Source organism: Rhinatrema bivittatum, chromosome 1, assembly GCF_901001135.1.
Source record: "Rhinatrema bivittatum chromosome 1, aRhiBiv1.1, whole genome shotgun sequence".
NCBI lineage: Eukaryota > Metazoa > Chordata > Amphibia > Gymnophiona > Rhinatrematidae > Rhinatrema > Rhinatrema bivittatum.
In genome coordinates, this window is record NC_042615.1 from 679,278,004 (window position 1) to 679,293,749 (window position 15,746).

The following is a 15,746-nucleotide window of genomic DNA, read 5'->3' on the forward strand; positions in this document are numbered from 1 at the left end:
TAATTTTTATCGTCCAGCCCGATTGGTTTTTTGTTTATCGGCTGCGCCCAATCCGATAAACAAAAAACCCACCCTGACCCTTTAAAACTGACCCCTTAGCATCCCCCACCCTCCCGACCCCCCCAAAAATGTTTTAAAATTACCTGGTGGTCCAGTGGGGATGCGGGGAGCGATCTCCCGCTCTCGGGCCATCGGCTGCGGTAATAAAAATGGCGCCGATGGCCCTTTGCCCTTACCATGTGACAGGGTATCCGTGCCATTGGCCGGCCCCTGTCACATGGTAGGAGCACTGGATGGCGTAGGTTTAGGGGTTGTTTTGGTGTGCCGGTTTTCCCGCCCCCCCCCCCCCAAATAACTCCCGTTAGAGGACACAAACCGATTAACGATTTTTCATGATAAATCGGGGGAATTTCTATTGTATCACACTCTTTAACGATTTTTGACGATTTAAAAAATATCGGATGATATTTTAAATCGTCAAAAAACGATTCACATCCCTAAGATTCCATATTGCCTCTGACCGAGGTTCGCAGTTCACGGCCTAGTACTGGAGAGCACTCTGTAAGAAGTTCGAGGTACATTTGGACTTTACAACAGCCTTTCATCCGCAAGGCAATGGTCAAGCAGAATGTACTAATCGGACCTTGAAAGCATTTCGAGCTTTTGTAGGAGACAAACAGAACAACTGGGTGGCCTTACTGCCATGGGCAGAATTCTCGTATAACCACCACTGTCATTCAGCCACCAATGTATCTCCTTTCCAATTGGTTTACAGGAAATAACTCAAGCTTCCTCTGCCCCTGCCTCTGACTGTGCCATCTCCTACAGTACAACTGACAGCTCAAGAGCTACAAGATCTTTGGGGATCCACTCAGAATAAATTGCAACAGACTGCTGCTGCTGCAAAGAAACATGCAGACAGACGGTGACGTCCTGCTCCTGTATTCCTCCCAGGATGCAAGGTTTGGTTGAGCACCAAGAACATTCGGTTACGAATCCCCTGCATGCATCTAGCTCCTAAGTTCATTGGTCCCTTTGTCATTACGGAGCGAGTAGGCACGGTTTCTTATCGCCTACGCCTTCCCTCCACTTTGAGGATTCACAACGTGTTTCACGTGAACTTGATCAAACCTCTAGTTTTATCAGTCTTCCATAACAATCCTCCTGAACCCGTCAAGACTGTAGCAGAAGAGGAGATCATCTATCAATTACGGGATGTCCTAGACGTATGGTTCTTCCACAAGAGATGGGAGTATCTTCTCTCTTGGGAGGGTTGTGGTCCTGAGGAGAACACGTGGGAGCCCCGCCTCCAATATTCTGGACAAGGATCTTCTTCGCCAGTTCCATCTGGATCATCCTGCAAAGCCCAGGCCCCCGGGGAGGGGCCATAGGATGGGGGGTACTGTTGCGTTTCCAGCCCATGGGGGGGTCCGCGGCTGGTCCCTTTACCTTCCGCAATGCTCTCTGGCCGACTCTGGCGGTTCCCATGTGCGTCCAGCCCGGTCGGGGCCTACTCGCGGCGCTCCCTACACGAGGGAGACGCTGCCGACTTCCAGCTCTTGGGCCAACCCCTTAGGCATGCGCGTGCGCAGGGGCTGGCAATTTAAAGGGACCAGAGCGGGAAAGATGGCTCTGCCCTAAGAGATGACATCAGACGCCTTCCTGTATTTAAGCCTGGCTGTCATCTTCCTTCTTTGCCTTGCAATGGGTCGTCTCACTTGAGTAGCAAGTTGCTTGTTCCTGTTCCAGCTTGTTCCAGCCTTGTTCCTGTTCCAGCTTGTTCCTGATTCCTGCTCCGTTCCAGCCTTGTTCCTATTCCAGCTCGTCCTTGCCTGCCTCTGTTCCTGCTTCTCGTTGGCTCGTCTTCCTCGTTCCTGACCTTGGCTTGTTCTCCGGTATTCTGCTTCGCTGCCTGTCTTGACTCCTGGCTTGACCCTGGTTCTGCTGCCTGCCGCCTACCCTGACTCCTGGTCCGATTCACGTCACTGTTGCTCTGCTGCCGGCCTCGACTCGGACCTCTCTTTGGACATCCTCTTCCAAGTACCGCACTTGAGTCCAAGCGGCTCGAGTTCCCAAGGGTTCCTCCCAGGGGGATCTTGGGATTCCAGTGGTGAAGATTCTCTTGGGCCTCTGGTTCTGGTCTGCCTCCCGGCTACGACTCCGCTATGGGTCTCCCCTCTAGTGCTGATTCATCATCTTCTAGCCGGCCCAAGGGTCCACAATCACAACCATAAATCATAAAACTATAAATAGCATGGAATTCTAGCAGTGACATTACTGCTACTCCATATATGGAGCTATATTCCTGCAATGACATAAAAACTCCACTTTCAAATGTTAAAGTACAACTTGAATCAATTACAAGCGCCATTTTAAAGTGAACATTATAAAAGGATTGATTTTTAAAACAGATGTTGTCTCCAAAATCATAATTGCCCATGGTGAACAATTACAAATATTGTTTACAGTAGCATTCTTAGCAGAAAAATGCATAGTGGTCCCTCCATTAAGTTAAAGTATGTGAAGAAGAACATGTAAAAGTGTAAAGAATAGAGCCTTAAATGCACTAAAACAATCTCTTATTTTGTAAGGCACACATCACGGCTAGACAGACAGACACCTGGAATAGTTCATTAGACAGCAGCACTATTCATCACCGTTGTGCTAATTCTATTGTTTGCTAATGATTACTTAATCACCAGGCACTATAGTTGCTACCTTGTCAGCTTAAAACATTCTTGTTAAACAATATGATATTCTCCATAATGACATCTCCTTCTGTTAAAACTCCATTAGCTACGCACCCAGGATATCAGTAAAATGATTTAGTCTTCAGCATCTATTATTGGTTTAATTTACTTATTTTACATTTATATAATTCTCTCTCTTGCTATCTTATTTTACTTTGTCAAAATTTCTTTTTACACATTTAAAAATATTACTTATTTAGAATTCATTACAAATATGAATGATCATTTGGCATACTGGATAGGGACAGAGAGACAAGGGAGAGCATCACTTTCTAAAGGGCAGGCAGCTAACCAGGCAAAGCACTAGACCAATGGTTCCCAATTTTTCAACAGCAAAGAATCAATTTATGCAGTTGTCAGTATTGCGTGCCTCATCAGTTCCAGTCAGGCAGGCAAGCTATAGGCATTGTGTGTTGCTGGTGGCAGAAACTGATATGCAACAACAGCAAAGTAATCTTTCTCCTTTTGGTCCCTCCAGTCTCTCTTTGCCCCCACCTACCCTATTGCCCCTTTAGCCTACAACCATTTTTTCTTTTTTCTGCTCACTTCTCACCATCTCTTTTTTATGTCTCTCTTTTTTTTCATTAACTCTTCACTTCTTTCTCTCCTCTCTACCTTGTCTCCTTCATCAGTCTCTGCCCTAGATGAAGCCAAGGAGAAGAACGTGGAGGCACTGGGGGGAAGACAGGAGTTAGGAAAAGGAGGAGATAAGAATGGCAGCTCCAAGTGGGGGAAGAAAAGGAGAGATAATGTGTCAGCATAGAGAGGGAAGGAGAAGAGAATATGGCAGCACAAAGAGGATAAGATGGAAAGAGAAGACAGTGATGGCATTAGGTGGGTAATGAAACTGTTTTTTCAACAACAGGTTGGCAGCACAAGTACTGTAAGATAGTGTGTGTTTTTTTCCCATTTGCAACAGAGTAGAGAGCCAGGAAGATATGGAAAACATGAGGAAGCAAAGCTTGAGGAATGGTTTAGGGTCCAGCAGCTAAGATTTAATGCTAAAAAATGCAGAATTATACATTTAAAGGTAAATTTTCAAAAGTAAAAAATAGCACTTATGCATGTAAAAAAAGGAAATACAAGAGTATATGCTATTTTAAAAACTTCAACACATCTTAAAAGTGAAAAAATGACTGGGTAAGGGTCTAGGTGACATGGAGGAGACTTCAGGCTGAAGAGCTAGGAGGATCTTCATGAGCTGCAGATGGACTAGGCGAACTGGTAGACTAATTAGTAAAACTGGTTATTTCATTGTAGAACACATAAGAAAATCCCCCAACCTACGTATATAAAAGCCAACTTACAGGAGGTAAATGTGTCTAAATTACGCGTATAAAATCTACTAACGTATCGCTTTAAAACTGGAAGCAAAGATATGCATGTAAATCATTTGCACTCTCTTATCCAGCTAAATTTGACTTATCTGGAAAAGTAGTATCTTTGACTTATCTGGCTAAGTAGTGGCAGGTATCCAGACAAGTTCCAACTTACTAGGCTAAATAATAGGGATGTGCATCGGGTGCCTGATCGTTTGTGCTTTCGGGTTCGTTTTCCCGCAGATCAAAATTTTTTTGTAGTAAAAAATCGTTTTTCAGCTTAATGCGCGCTAACTTAACTCCTTGTGATAGAGTATATGACAGAAAGCCTCAGACTGCCTTAACGGACCAGCTCCAGCTATCTGGCCCAGTCCACCTTAAGACAGACAGGAAAGGGATCCTCGGGTGGGGGCGTTTCCCTGAGGTAAGGGATACAAAGGTGAGGCCCTAAGAGAGTTAGAGAGGCCCCAGGAAGAAGAAGGAAGCTGTAATCCAATGCTGTGTTTGTTCTGGACATTTATTTTGCTTGTCAGTCTGCTGAGGTAAACAGCCATTTTGCTTCTCTTCTGTGATTTGATTTTGTAAATAAACTAATGAAAAGCACACCATTCTCCAGCCTGGACTGTTCTGGGCCTACCCCATTCCTAGACCGCTCCAAAGGCAACACACTCCTGTTAGTGCATGCTAATTCCCGTTAGTGGGCACGAACAAAAATAACAAAAAGTAACAAAAAATTATAAAAATAAACGTTTTTTTGTTAGTGTGCGCTAACAGGAGTTAGCGAGCACTAACCCAAAAAATGATTTTCACGAAAATTTGGGGGGGGGGGGGGGGGGGGAGTGTTCATTTCTTGTTTTAACCTATATATAACGAATTAAGAAATATCGTACGATATTTCAATTTCTTTTTAAAAACAATTCACATCCCTACTAAATAACAGCAAGGCACTACTTAGCCAGTTTAGTTTGAAAAGCGCTATTTGTCCATCTAAGTAGTGCTTTTTAGACTTACCTGTCTAAGGGGGTGATGTATCAAGCTGCTTTAGTGCTCCAACATGTTATACCGCATATCTTGCCGCAACAGACCACTACTGTGGCGACATTGCACAATATTTTTTGCATCTCCCTGCCCAAATACTCTCCACTATTGCAGTGATCTTCTTTGCATGTGATTTGCATACATGAATATTGCAAATGCATTCAAAGAAGGTCATGCATAGTTAATTTGATGTGAATATTTTATTGTGGCTGACCGAGAAGATGGTTAACTGCGATAAAATAACACCTATTTGAAATGCGTTAGATGTTTGGTGGGAGTTGCAGAGAGAGGTCCAAGACACTAACGTGGATCCCTGAGACTCTGGCCACACATTTAAAGTAGCAGGAAAAAAAATAGCAGCAAAACAGGAAGGTTGAGCAGGGGTCAGTGCTGACACTGTCTCAACTTGGGGCTGCCAGTCAAGGCAGACAGACTCCCCCAAAATGTAAATTTAAAAAATGCACCTGCATAGTAATGGCCCCAACCCTTACCCGACCAAATCCCCCCAATAAAATAAAGACTCTGGCCCCCCAAAATCCCTCCAATAAAATAAAGGCCCCAGCCCCCCTTTCCATCCGCCCCACCCCCCAAGTGACACTGACGGCCCCCCTGATTAGAATAAAAATGTCCAGGGCTCACCCCAGAACCCTCCCCCCAACTTCTCATCTCCCTTATCCTCCAACTACCCCTTCCACACCCCTGAACCTAAAAATGGATCCTGCATCAGGGCAGGATGCACCTTGGGGTGGGGGGGTGTTGGAAAGCAGGACTTTTTTTTTTTTTTTTTTTAAATCAAAGGAGGCTGTCAGTGGGGGGAGGAGGGTATTGACTATCAGGGGGGCCTTATATGTATATGGGAATGCACACACACTTTTAAAATTATCCTCTTAGGTTGCAGAAATCCGAGGGACATATATAATATAGGGGGTGAAATTCTAAGCATGAAAGAAGAGCAGGATCTAGGGGTGATCGAATCTAATGATCTTAAGGTGGGAAAACAGGTGAATAAGATGACAGTAAATGCCAGAAAGATGTATGGCTACATAGGGAGAAAAATGGACAGCAGAAAAAGGGAGGTGATAGTGCCCTTGTATAGGTCCCTTTGCGAGACCTCATTCTGACGACCACACCTTGAAAAGAAATAAACCAGTTGGAGTCATTCCAGACAGTGGCTATTAAAACAATCAGTCATCTTTGTTCTAAAGCATATGGGGACAGACTTAAGGATCTAAACATGTATACCTTTGAGTAAAGGCAAAATAGGGAAGATATTAAGTATCCATTTCATAATATGATTGCCTCTGACCCAGTATGAGTAGGAAATAGGGAGGGGAGACCTTTTCAAACAACACTAAGACTAGGGGACAATCCATGAAACTAGCAACTTTTCAAACAATACTAGGACTAGAGGACACTCCATGAAACTAGCAACTAAGGAAATACTTCCTTAGATTACTCCTGAGTCTACCCCCCCTTTCGCCCTCATCCCATGCCCCCTCGTCCAAAGCCTCCTTTCCTTTGAAAGAGGCCTTCCTCCTTTGCATGGAAACCTTGAAGTTATTTAAATGTCTGTATACGAGCAAGGTGCCACATTTACATGTGTAAATTGTTGGAACAAGGAGACATGTCTAGCCTGGTCCTGAACAGGGAAATAAGGAAACACTAGGGGCATTGCCTCACACAGAATTTCTCCTCAAAAGGACTCATCGCACAACTTTGACTTTACTAAACTTATCAAGGAACCTAAACACAGACATGGTCACACTGTCAACCTAATTTTCCAATCTTCCAGCACCAAAATAGACAGACTCAATATCAGTGGTCACCATTTTCTGGTAGGATCATAAACTTATCTGGACCATCATACCATTCCCAAATCAAATCCTCAGTGCTCCAACATCCAGACCTCCCACCAGGAACCTATCCTGTCTTTCAAATGAAAGCTTAAGCAATCTCAACATATCCACAACTACTACCTCACTCCCACCAGACGTTCTAGTCTAGCAATGGAATGATGAATTCTCTATAGCAATTGAGACACTAGCCCATCTCAAATCCAATACTACCAGAAACCCCAGAAATTCTCCATGGTTCCATGAAGGTCTTCTTTTCCTAAAGAAACAATCCTGGCAATTCAAACCAGCATAGTAGAAACATAAACCTAATATCATCTTTTGTCTCTACAAAGAACACTCCAAAAAATACAAAGCTGCTATCCAACAAGCAAAAAAATACTACATTTCCAAACAACCGAACCATCCAAGTAAACCTTTTGACCTGGTATGGGAAACTCTTCAAACTGGACACTCAATCTTCTTCAACCAATACACAAGTGAAGACTTCGCCAAATTCTTCACTGAAAAAAAGGAAGATATTTGTTTCTCCTTTCATCTCACCACCACCTTCTCCTACTCATATGTCCATGGCACTAACAAGCCCACTAATACACCAATCACACAGGCAAATTCTGTTCAACTCTCGCCAAACGTGATCCCATTATATGCCTTCAGATAATCACTCTACAAAAAGTGGTAACAATCCTCCAGGAAATCAGTCTGTGAGCCCATTAGATCCTTTTCCCCCAAGATTTATTTGTAATCTGAAACATGACATGGCCACTGGCTAACCAATATAATAAATTCCATACTAACCCAAGGCTTACTACCCAGCTTGCTCATACTATCCTAAAACAAAATCTAGAGCTGATCCAAAAATAATCAACAACTATCGCACAGTCTCCCCTTCTTATCCAAGGTGGTGGAAAAAGTAGTTTACCAGTTCTGTTGGCCACTGTAAACAGTATCCACGTCTGTGTAGATCAAGGTGATGATTCCCTGATTCTCCTACTTAATCTCTTGGCCACCTTCGATATCATCATATCCTGATCCAGTGACTCAAGGACTGTTTGTTGGGCCATGTAACCAACTGCATTCATTTGGGAAGGAATGATTCAAACCACTTTAGAGGAGTGGCATCGATGCCAATGTCCTTGAGTCACTGGATCAGGATATCAAAGGTGGCCGAGAGATCAAGTAGGACACTCAGGGAGTCATCACCTTGACCCGCACGGAGATGGATATTGTTTGCAATGGTCAACAGAACTGATTCTGTTCCATGACCTTTCCTGAACCCAGATTTGTACTGATATAGGTTACTGTACTGCTTTAAGACATCTAAGAGTTAGCGGTAATCCACTTTCTCCACTACCTTGGATATGAAGGGGAGGCTAGAGACTGAGCGATTGTTGTCAATTATTTTAGGATCAGCTCCAGGGTTTTTCTTTACGGTAGATTTGATAACAGCCTTTATGAGTAAGCTAGTAGCAGGCATTGGGTTAGTATAGTATTTATTATATTGGTCAGCCAAGGGCTAGGTCAGATGAATCAAGGGGGAATTGGATCTAATGGCTCTTCTTTCCTCTCTTCCCAACTGCTGCTAGATTGTCCTGCACGAGACTTTGTGCCTTCAGCTGTTTCACTGAACAAAGTAGGGATGTGAATCGTTTTTTGACGATTTAAAATATCGTCCGATATATTTTAAATCGTCAAAAAATCGTTAGGGCCACGATACAATACCAATTCCCCCGATTTATCGTTAAAAAATCGTAAATCGGGGGAAGGGGGAGGGCAGGAAAACCGGCACACTAAAACCCCCTAAAACCCACCCCCGACCCTTTAAATTAAATCCCCCACCCTCCCGAACCCCCCCCCCCCAATGCTTTAAATTACCTGGGGATCCGGCGGTGGTTCAGAACGGCGGCGGTCCGGAACGGCCCCCTCAATAGAATCGTGTTGTCTTCAGCCGGCGCCATTTTTCAAAATGGCTGCCGCAAAATGGCGGCGGCCATAGACAAAAACGATTCGACGCAGGAGGTCGTTCCGGACCCCCGCTGGACTTTTGGCAAGTCTTGTGGAGGTCAGGAGGCCCCCCCAAGCTGGCCAAAATTTTCCTGGGAGTCCAGCGGGATTCCGGGAGCGATTTCTTGCCGCGAATCGTTTTCGTACGGAAAATGGCGCCGGCAGGAGATCGACTGCAGGAGGTCGTTCAGCGGGGGTACCACCGCTGAACGACCTCCTGCAGTCCACTGGACCCCAGGTAATTTAAAACATTTTGGGGGGGTTTGGGAGGGTGGGGGATTTGTTTTAAAGGGTCGGGGTGGGTTTTAGGGTTTTAGGGTTGTTTTGGTGTGCCGATTTTCCCGCCCTCCCCCGATTTACGATTTTTTACGATTTTTTAACAAAAAAAACCATGACGATCAGATTTCCTTCCCCCCCCAGCCAAAATCGATTGTTAAGACAATCGATCACACAATTCACATCCCTAGTAAACATGTATGGCTAACAGCCCACCTTGCGCTGCAGCTGCCAAATTTAAAATACAGATTTACATGCATAAATGTTGGCCCCACATCGGAATGCCCCTGACACACCCCAACCCCAATCCGCCCCTTTTTTTTTACTCGTGCACTCGCTTATAAGCATGTAATTTGCGGCTTTAAAAATACACTCTGCTCACGCTCGGCCCATATACTCACGTATATGGACCTTTTAATGTGAGCAATGCTTTTAAAATTCACCCCACAGATTTCAAAAATCCTATACATTGTTTTCCAATTCTGCCTAAAAACATGCCCTAGGAATACCTCCTCCTCAACCTGGCTGATAATACATGTTCTGCAGAATGTTGCATATATTTTTTATCCGCATGTAGGGCCAGATTTTCAAAGGGGTACGTGCGTAAGATACGCGCGTACCCCCGAAAACCTGGCCCAAACTCCCCCTGCGCGCGCCGAGCCTATGTTGAGTAGGCTCAGCGGCGCACGCAAGCCATGGGACGCACATAAGTCCTGGGGCTTTCCTGGGAGGCGTGTTGGGGGCGTGTCAGGGGCGTGTCGCAGCCGGCGCATCATCGGGGACGTTCCGGGGGCGTTCCGGGGAGGCGTGTCGCGGCCGGTGCGTCGTCAGGGGCGTTCCGGGGGCGTGACCGCGGCCTCTGGACCAGCCCCTGGACCGGACCATGACGCGCCGGCGGCCGGCCCAACGCGCACAAGTTACGCCTGCTTCGAGCAGGCGTTACTTGTACAACAAAGGTAGGGGGGTTTAGATAGGGCCGGGGGGGTGGGTTAGGTAGGGGAAGGGAGGGGAAGGTGGGGGGAGGCCGAAGGAAAGTTCCCTCTGAGGCCGCTCCGATTTCGGAGTGGCCTCGGAGGGAACGGAGGCAGGCTGCGCGGCTCGGCGCACACAGGCTGCCGATTTTGGGCAGCCTTGTGCACGCCGACCCCGGATTTTAATGGCTACACGCATATCTATTGAAATCCCGTGTACTCTTGTTTGCGCCTGGTGCGCGAACAAACGTACGAGTGTGCGCAAATTTATAAAATCTACCCCTACGTGAGCACAATTTCCAGATAGTCACTTTACTAGGCTAAATGGCTTTGAAAATTGTCTTCACCATAATAATTCTCTCTGAATGATTACTGAAGGCCATAGACTTCAGCGCATACAGATGAAGTTCAGACATACAGTGTCAGACAAACAATAAAATGCATTTCAGAAACGGGGAAAGAAGGCATAACAAAATTAATATAGTAGATTGGTAGCAACAGAGGTAGCACCTGTGTTTAAAAGGTGATTTCAGAAAACAGCTTTTAAAATTAACAAATATACCGGTTCTGGTACAATAGGCAACAATGTACACTGTGGTTACCTTTTTGTATGCTTCTCCTCAGCTTGTTACACAAATCAATACGAGCATTCTCAGAATTCTCTTCCGTGGCTCCAGGACTTTGCTCTGGTGAAGAATGGCCTTTGCTAAGATCAAGTGATACTTTTCCAGAACCTGGTGGTGAGTAAGTGACAGGACTGTAAACTGAGGTAGGGCTACTAGTGCTGGAGGAAGTTGATAGATCTAAAGCTCCAATTCGAGAGTTCACAGGGGAATTTAAAGAGAGTTTTCTGGTTCTGACTGGTGACGAAGTCCTAGACAGTGACAGAGGAGGAGGAGAAGAAAACTTGCGACGCAGACGTGGTGATTTCCCATCATGCGGATGTTCTCTGTTGCTCTGACTGGTAGCATAAAACAGCTCCAGTGATCTAAGGGTAAAAGAAAAAATTAACAATTTAATGGTTAATTCTGAATGAACAGCAATCAAAGAACAAATCAGAATTTAAAACGTAAAACGGCATTGAAAACATAATAAAAAGCAATACATTTTAAGGCAATTAAAAGCTAGTTCCTTTTGAAAAATGTACATTTACTTGATGTAACCTGGTGTAATTTGTAAAGCAGCTCTATTGCACACAAATTTATCTGTTTTTCAGTTTACAATAACAATAGCTTTACATGTCTCAGTTCAGGGTGGAACAAAGAGGCCCAATATAATATTAGAACTGAGACTTTTACTAATAGCATGATTGACTCATTATAAGCGGCTTATAAATATTGTAAATAAATAAATAAATATTCTTGGACTTACCTCATCAATTCCAAATTATGCTAAACTAAGGACTCTAATAAGATATTGAGGTTGGAAGAGTAGAAGCAGTGACCTCAATGGTTCAATCCAGGATTTAGATATTGTGACCCAAGGAAAGTTCTTGAGTAGTTTTGCATTGCATCTTAGAGTGGAGCGGGAGGAAGCCTATTACTCGAGAACAAGTGGCAGTGGATACTAGGTGACAATGCAGAACAATCTCTGTGGTGGTTTACTTGGCAATCCAAGCAGAGGTAAGAAAACTATGAGCCTCAGCGCCCCCTTCCCTCCATGCAATTTGTTGGTCCCCTCACCCACAAAAGTTGGGTTACATTGTATAAATATTATATATTTATACGTGTTTATAATATCAAAGTTTCTGGAAGGAGACAGAGGAAAGGTGATGATGATGATGCCTAGAAGTGAGGGAGAGGAATGGAGGCAGAGAGAAGGATATGATATCATAGAGTGAAGGTGATGATGAGGGGTGAAGGGAGAGGGAAGGGATGATGAACTGAGGGGGTGGGGAAGAAGAGATGATGCCTGGTGGTGAGGGAGAGGGATGGAGGGAGGGAGGGAAAGTGATAATGATGATGCCAGAGGTTAGGAGGAGGGAGAGAGAAGATGATAATGATAATGCCAGGGGGTGGGGGAGATGGGTAGAAGGAAAGGGAAGGTAGTGATGATGATGATGATGATGATGATGATAATGTCAGGGGTAAGAATATGGAAAGAGAAGGTAATGCCAGAGGGTGCAGGAGAGAAGTGGAAGGAGAGGGAAGGTGATAATGATGCAAGGGTGGGGAAGAGGTGATAGACGGAGGGAAGCTGATGATGATGGTGGTGGGAGAAAGAAGGTGATGATGCCAGGTAGTGGGGGAGAGGGGTAGAAGCAAAGGGAAGGTGGTGGTGGTGATAATGCCAGGGGTGAGGAGGTGGAGAGAGAAGGTGATGTTGATGTCAGGGAGTGAGGGAGAGGAAAGGTGATGATACTATGAGGGAGGGGGAAGAGATGGTGGGAGAGGGAAGGTAATGATGATGATGCCAGGGGGTGGGGGATAGGGAAAGGAAGAAGATGATGATGCCAGGGGAGAGGCATGATTATGGTGCTGGGGGAAGAGTAAGGTGGTGATGCCAAGGGGTAGGAGGAGAGGGAAGAGAAGAGAAAGTGATGATGGGGAATTGGGTGGTGTGCCACAATGAAGTGTCAGGTGGGCACAAAACAAAAAAGGTTGGGAACCACTGGCTTAGACTCTTGTATCCATATATCTTGCATACAGATAATGTTGACAGAAGCTCCCCATCCTTGATGTAATGGGGAGCACATGTTAGAATATGCTGTATGTCTGTAGGGTATATGTTTTGGTCACAAAGGTGACTTTTCTTGTTTAGTAACATGGATTAGTTGTTTAATGGTATTTTGTGGTTCAGAACTTGAACATGTTGATTGCAAAGTTTCTTCAGATGCCATTGTGCTTGTTGCATTTTCAGTCTTGCTAGGGGAGTGACATACAGGGCCAGATTTTTAAACCTACACACGGGCGTACATTTTATAACATGCACGCATAGCCGCATGCATGTTATAAAATCCGGGGTCGGTGCGCGCAAGGGGGTGCGCACTTGTGCACCTTGCGTGAGCCGAGCCCTAGGGGAGCCCCGATGGCTTTCCCTGTTCTCTCCGAGGCCACTCCTAAATCGGAGTGGCCTCGGAGGGAACTTTCCTTCCACCCTCCCTGCCCTTCCCCTCCCTTCCCCTACCTAACCTGCCCCCCAGCCCTATCTAACCCCCCCCCCGACCTTTGTTGACGAAGTTGCGCCTGCCTCCGAGCAGGTGTAGGTTGCGCGTGCCGGCCGAGTGCCAGCGCACGAGCCCCAGGCACAACCGCTGTGCCGGAGGCCTTGGTCCCGCCCCCACCCCGCCCCAGCCTGCCCATTCCCCACCTTTTTTTTCAAGCCCTGGGACATACGCGTGTCCCGAGGCTTGCGCGTGTCGCCGGGCCTATGCAAAATAGGCTCGGCGCACACAGGAACGGATTCTCGCGGTTATGTGCATAATTTACGCGCATAACCCTTTGAAAATCTGCCCCAGACTGTTGATGCCATATGTCCCATATTTTCATTAATCTTCATGCTGTTACCTTCTTTCTTGTGATTAGATGAGCACCTAAGAACTCTAGATGTTGTTCCAGGATTATCCTGGATTTGTTGAAATTTATGTATCCCAGGAATTACATTATCTGTATGATTAGGTCTGTATCTTCGAGACAGTATATTTTATTTATTTATTTATTTAAACATTTTTATATACCGGCATTCGTTGTGGACATCATGTTGGTTTACAGTAAACAGGTTAAGTTTGGAAATTACATTTTAACAGGGAGATTTACAACTGGGAGAGAGGGTAACAACAAGCAGCTAAGAAAGACAGGGTAACCAACAAAACAAGGAGATAGAGTATAGAAAAACTAGTATATTTTGTTTTCTTAGGTGACCTTCTATCATTATTAGATACAATGGGGGTAATGATCACATGTAAATGGAGGTTTACTTGTGTAAATGTACTTTACACATGTACATGAGCTTTTGAAATTTGCTACAATATATGCCATTGAATTGTCAATAGGTTTTACAAACGTCAGTGCACTTTAAGTGCATAAATGGTCTTTTGAAATGGATACGATAGTATGCTACATTACATGTTTAAGTCCTTTGAAAATTATCTCTTTTGAAAATGTCTAGGTGCTGCCACTAGACTGAATGGTAGTACTTTGTACTGATTATGGTGGTTCTCCAGTGTAAATATTTTTTTTATACACTAAAACTGGCAATTGCTTGGGATAGGAGCAATGTCCTCTCCGTCACTACTTCTTATCTTAAATCTACTGGGTTTGCTGTTGATAAAAGTATGCATATATGCATCTTTGAGATCCAACAATCTTAGCCAATCTCCTTTTAGATGAAGTGGAAGAACTATACCCAAAGAGTATATATTTTTTTATATCTCCATTCTCCAATTTATTTCTATAATTTCTTTAATGGCATTGACTTGAAGAGAGAAAGACTAAGGGAAGGGCACATGGCAATGGTAGCATGGGAATTCCTGCACATGTTCAGAAAATGCTACTTAACATTTCTGAGCTATAAGAGAGAAGAATCCCAAACTGGTGCCGTCAAATGTCACCCATCTTGTGTGTCTGTACTGTCATGCTTCTCCACAGAAAAAAGGCAAACAGTTGTGTCTTCCACAAGGTTTAGAGCTTGTGTCATTCCAACCAAGGTAAGTTGAAAATAACAGGGAAGTGTGGAGTTTGAATAAGATCAAACCAGATAAGTTCAAAATGGACATGAACCATGGTCAATACTAGAGTTCTCATCTCAGAAACTACTGGGACTGAAGACTACAATTCCCAGCCCTTTTTAGCAGATGGCAACCTGGTGTTACTGAGCAAAATCAAGGTCCACAAAACAAACAGAGGTAACGGAATAAATCCTGGCTAAGGCAAATAATTTGGCATTCCCACAGAAAAGCCGTTATATAGTCTTGAGTTGAGAAGACTGAGGTCCCCGGGTAATACAGGGATTGAGGGTTCCTGCTTTCCTGTTGAGGAGCAATTCCCAATCTGCAGCAACTGGTGCAATTTTGTTGGAAATAGCTGGATGTAATGGGATTTACTGAGACTAGTTTGAAGGCCATAATCTAATCTTCTGTGAACTCATATTTACTGCTTTGCACTCTGAAATGCTAAAAAATGCCTATGAACAGTCTACAATCTGTGAACTGTAGCTTTGCCAGTAGTTCTATGATGAGAAAGCAAACAATTAAATGACAACAAAGTCTGAGAGAGGGGGGATTCAAGGAACACTCACACAGCTGTGCTTGAAACTGATAAGAAGAAGCGAGGGAGTGGACATTGCTCCTATCCCAAGAAATTGCCAGTTTTAGTGTATAAAAAAAAGTAAGAATATTTATGGGGGAGAGAGATCACTTTCCATATGTGATAAAGCAGACTGATCGTTTGGAAATGTAAGCTTTGCTGTTGAAACTGTGGACCCTTGGACTGGGATGAGCATTGGTACTACCACTGAATGGTGGCCCCCAATGGCCCTTGTTGCCAGCTGGTGGTGCTGGTGAGGATGACCCGGCAGGAGCTTCACCTATACCAGCCC

The 15,746-nt window shown here is 44.6% G+C and overlaps 1 protein-coding gene across 2 annotated transcripts in view; it reads right to left on the bottom strand.

Moving 5' to 3' along the window:
- The window catches only part of RASGRF2 (Ras protein specific guanine nucleotide releasing factor 2), an 888,178-nt gene that overhangs the window by 313,507 nt on the left and 558,925 nt on the right, over positions 1-15,746 (bottom strand). For both annotated transcript variants that reach the window (XR_003852277.1, XM_029574148.1), the window contains exon 15: positions 10,814-11,199. Coding sequence is in view for 1 of the 2 variants with exons in the window: in XM_029574148.1 (XP_029430008.1) it covers positions 10,814-11,199 (386 nt within the window). In the remaining variant the exon portion in view is untranslated. The remainder of the gene's footprint in view (positions 1-10,813; positions 11,200-15,746) is intronic.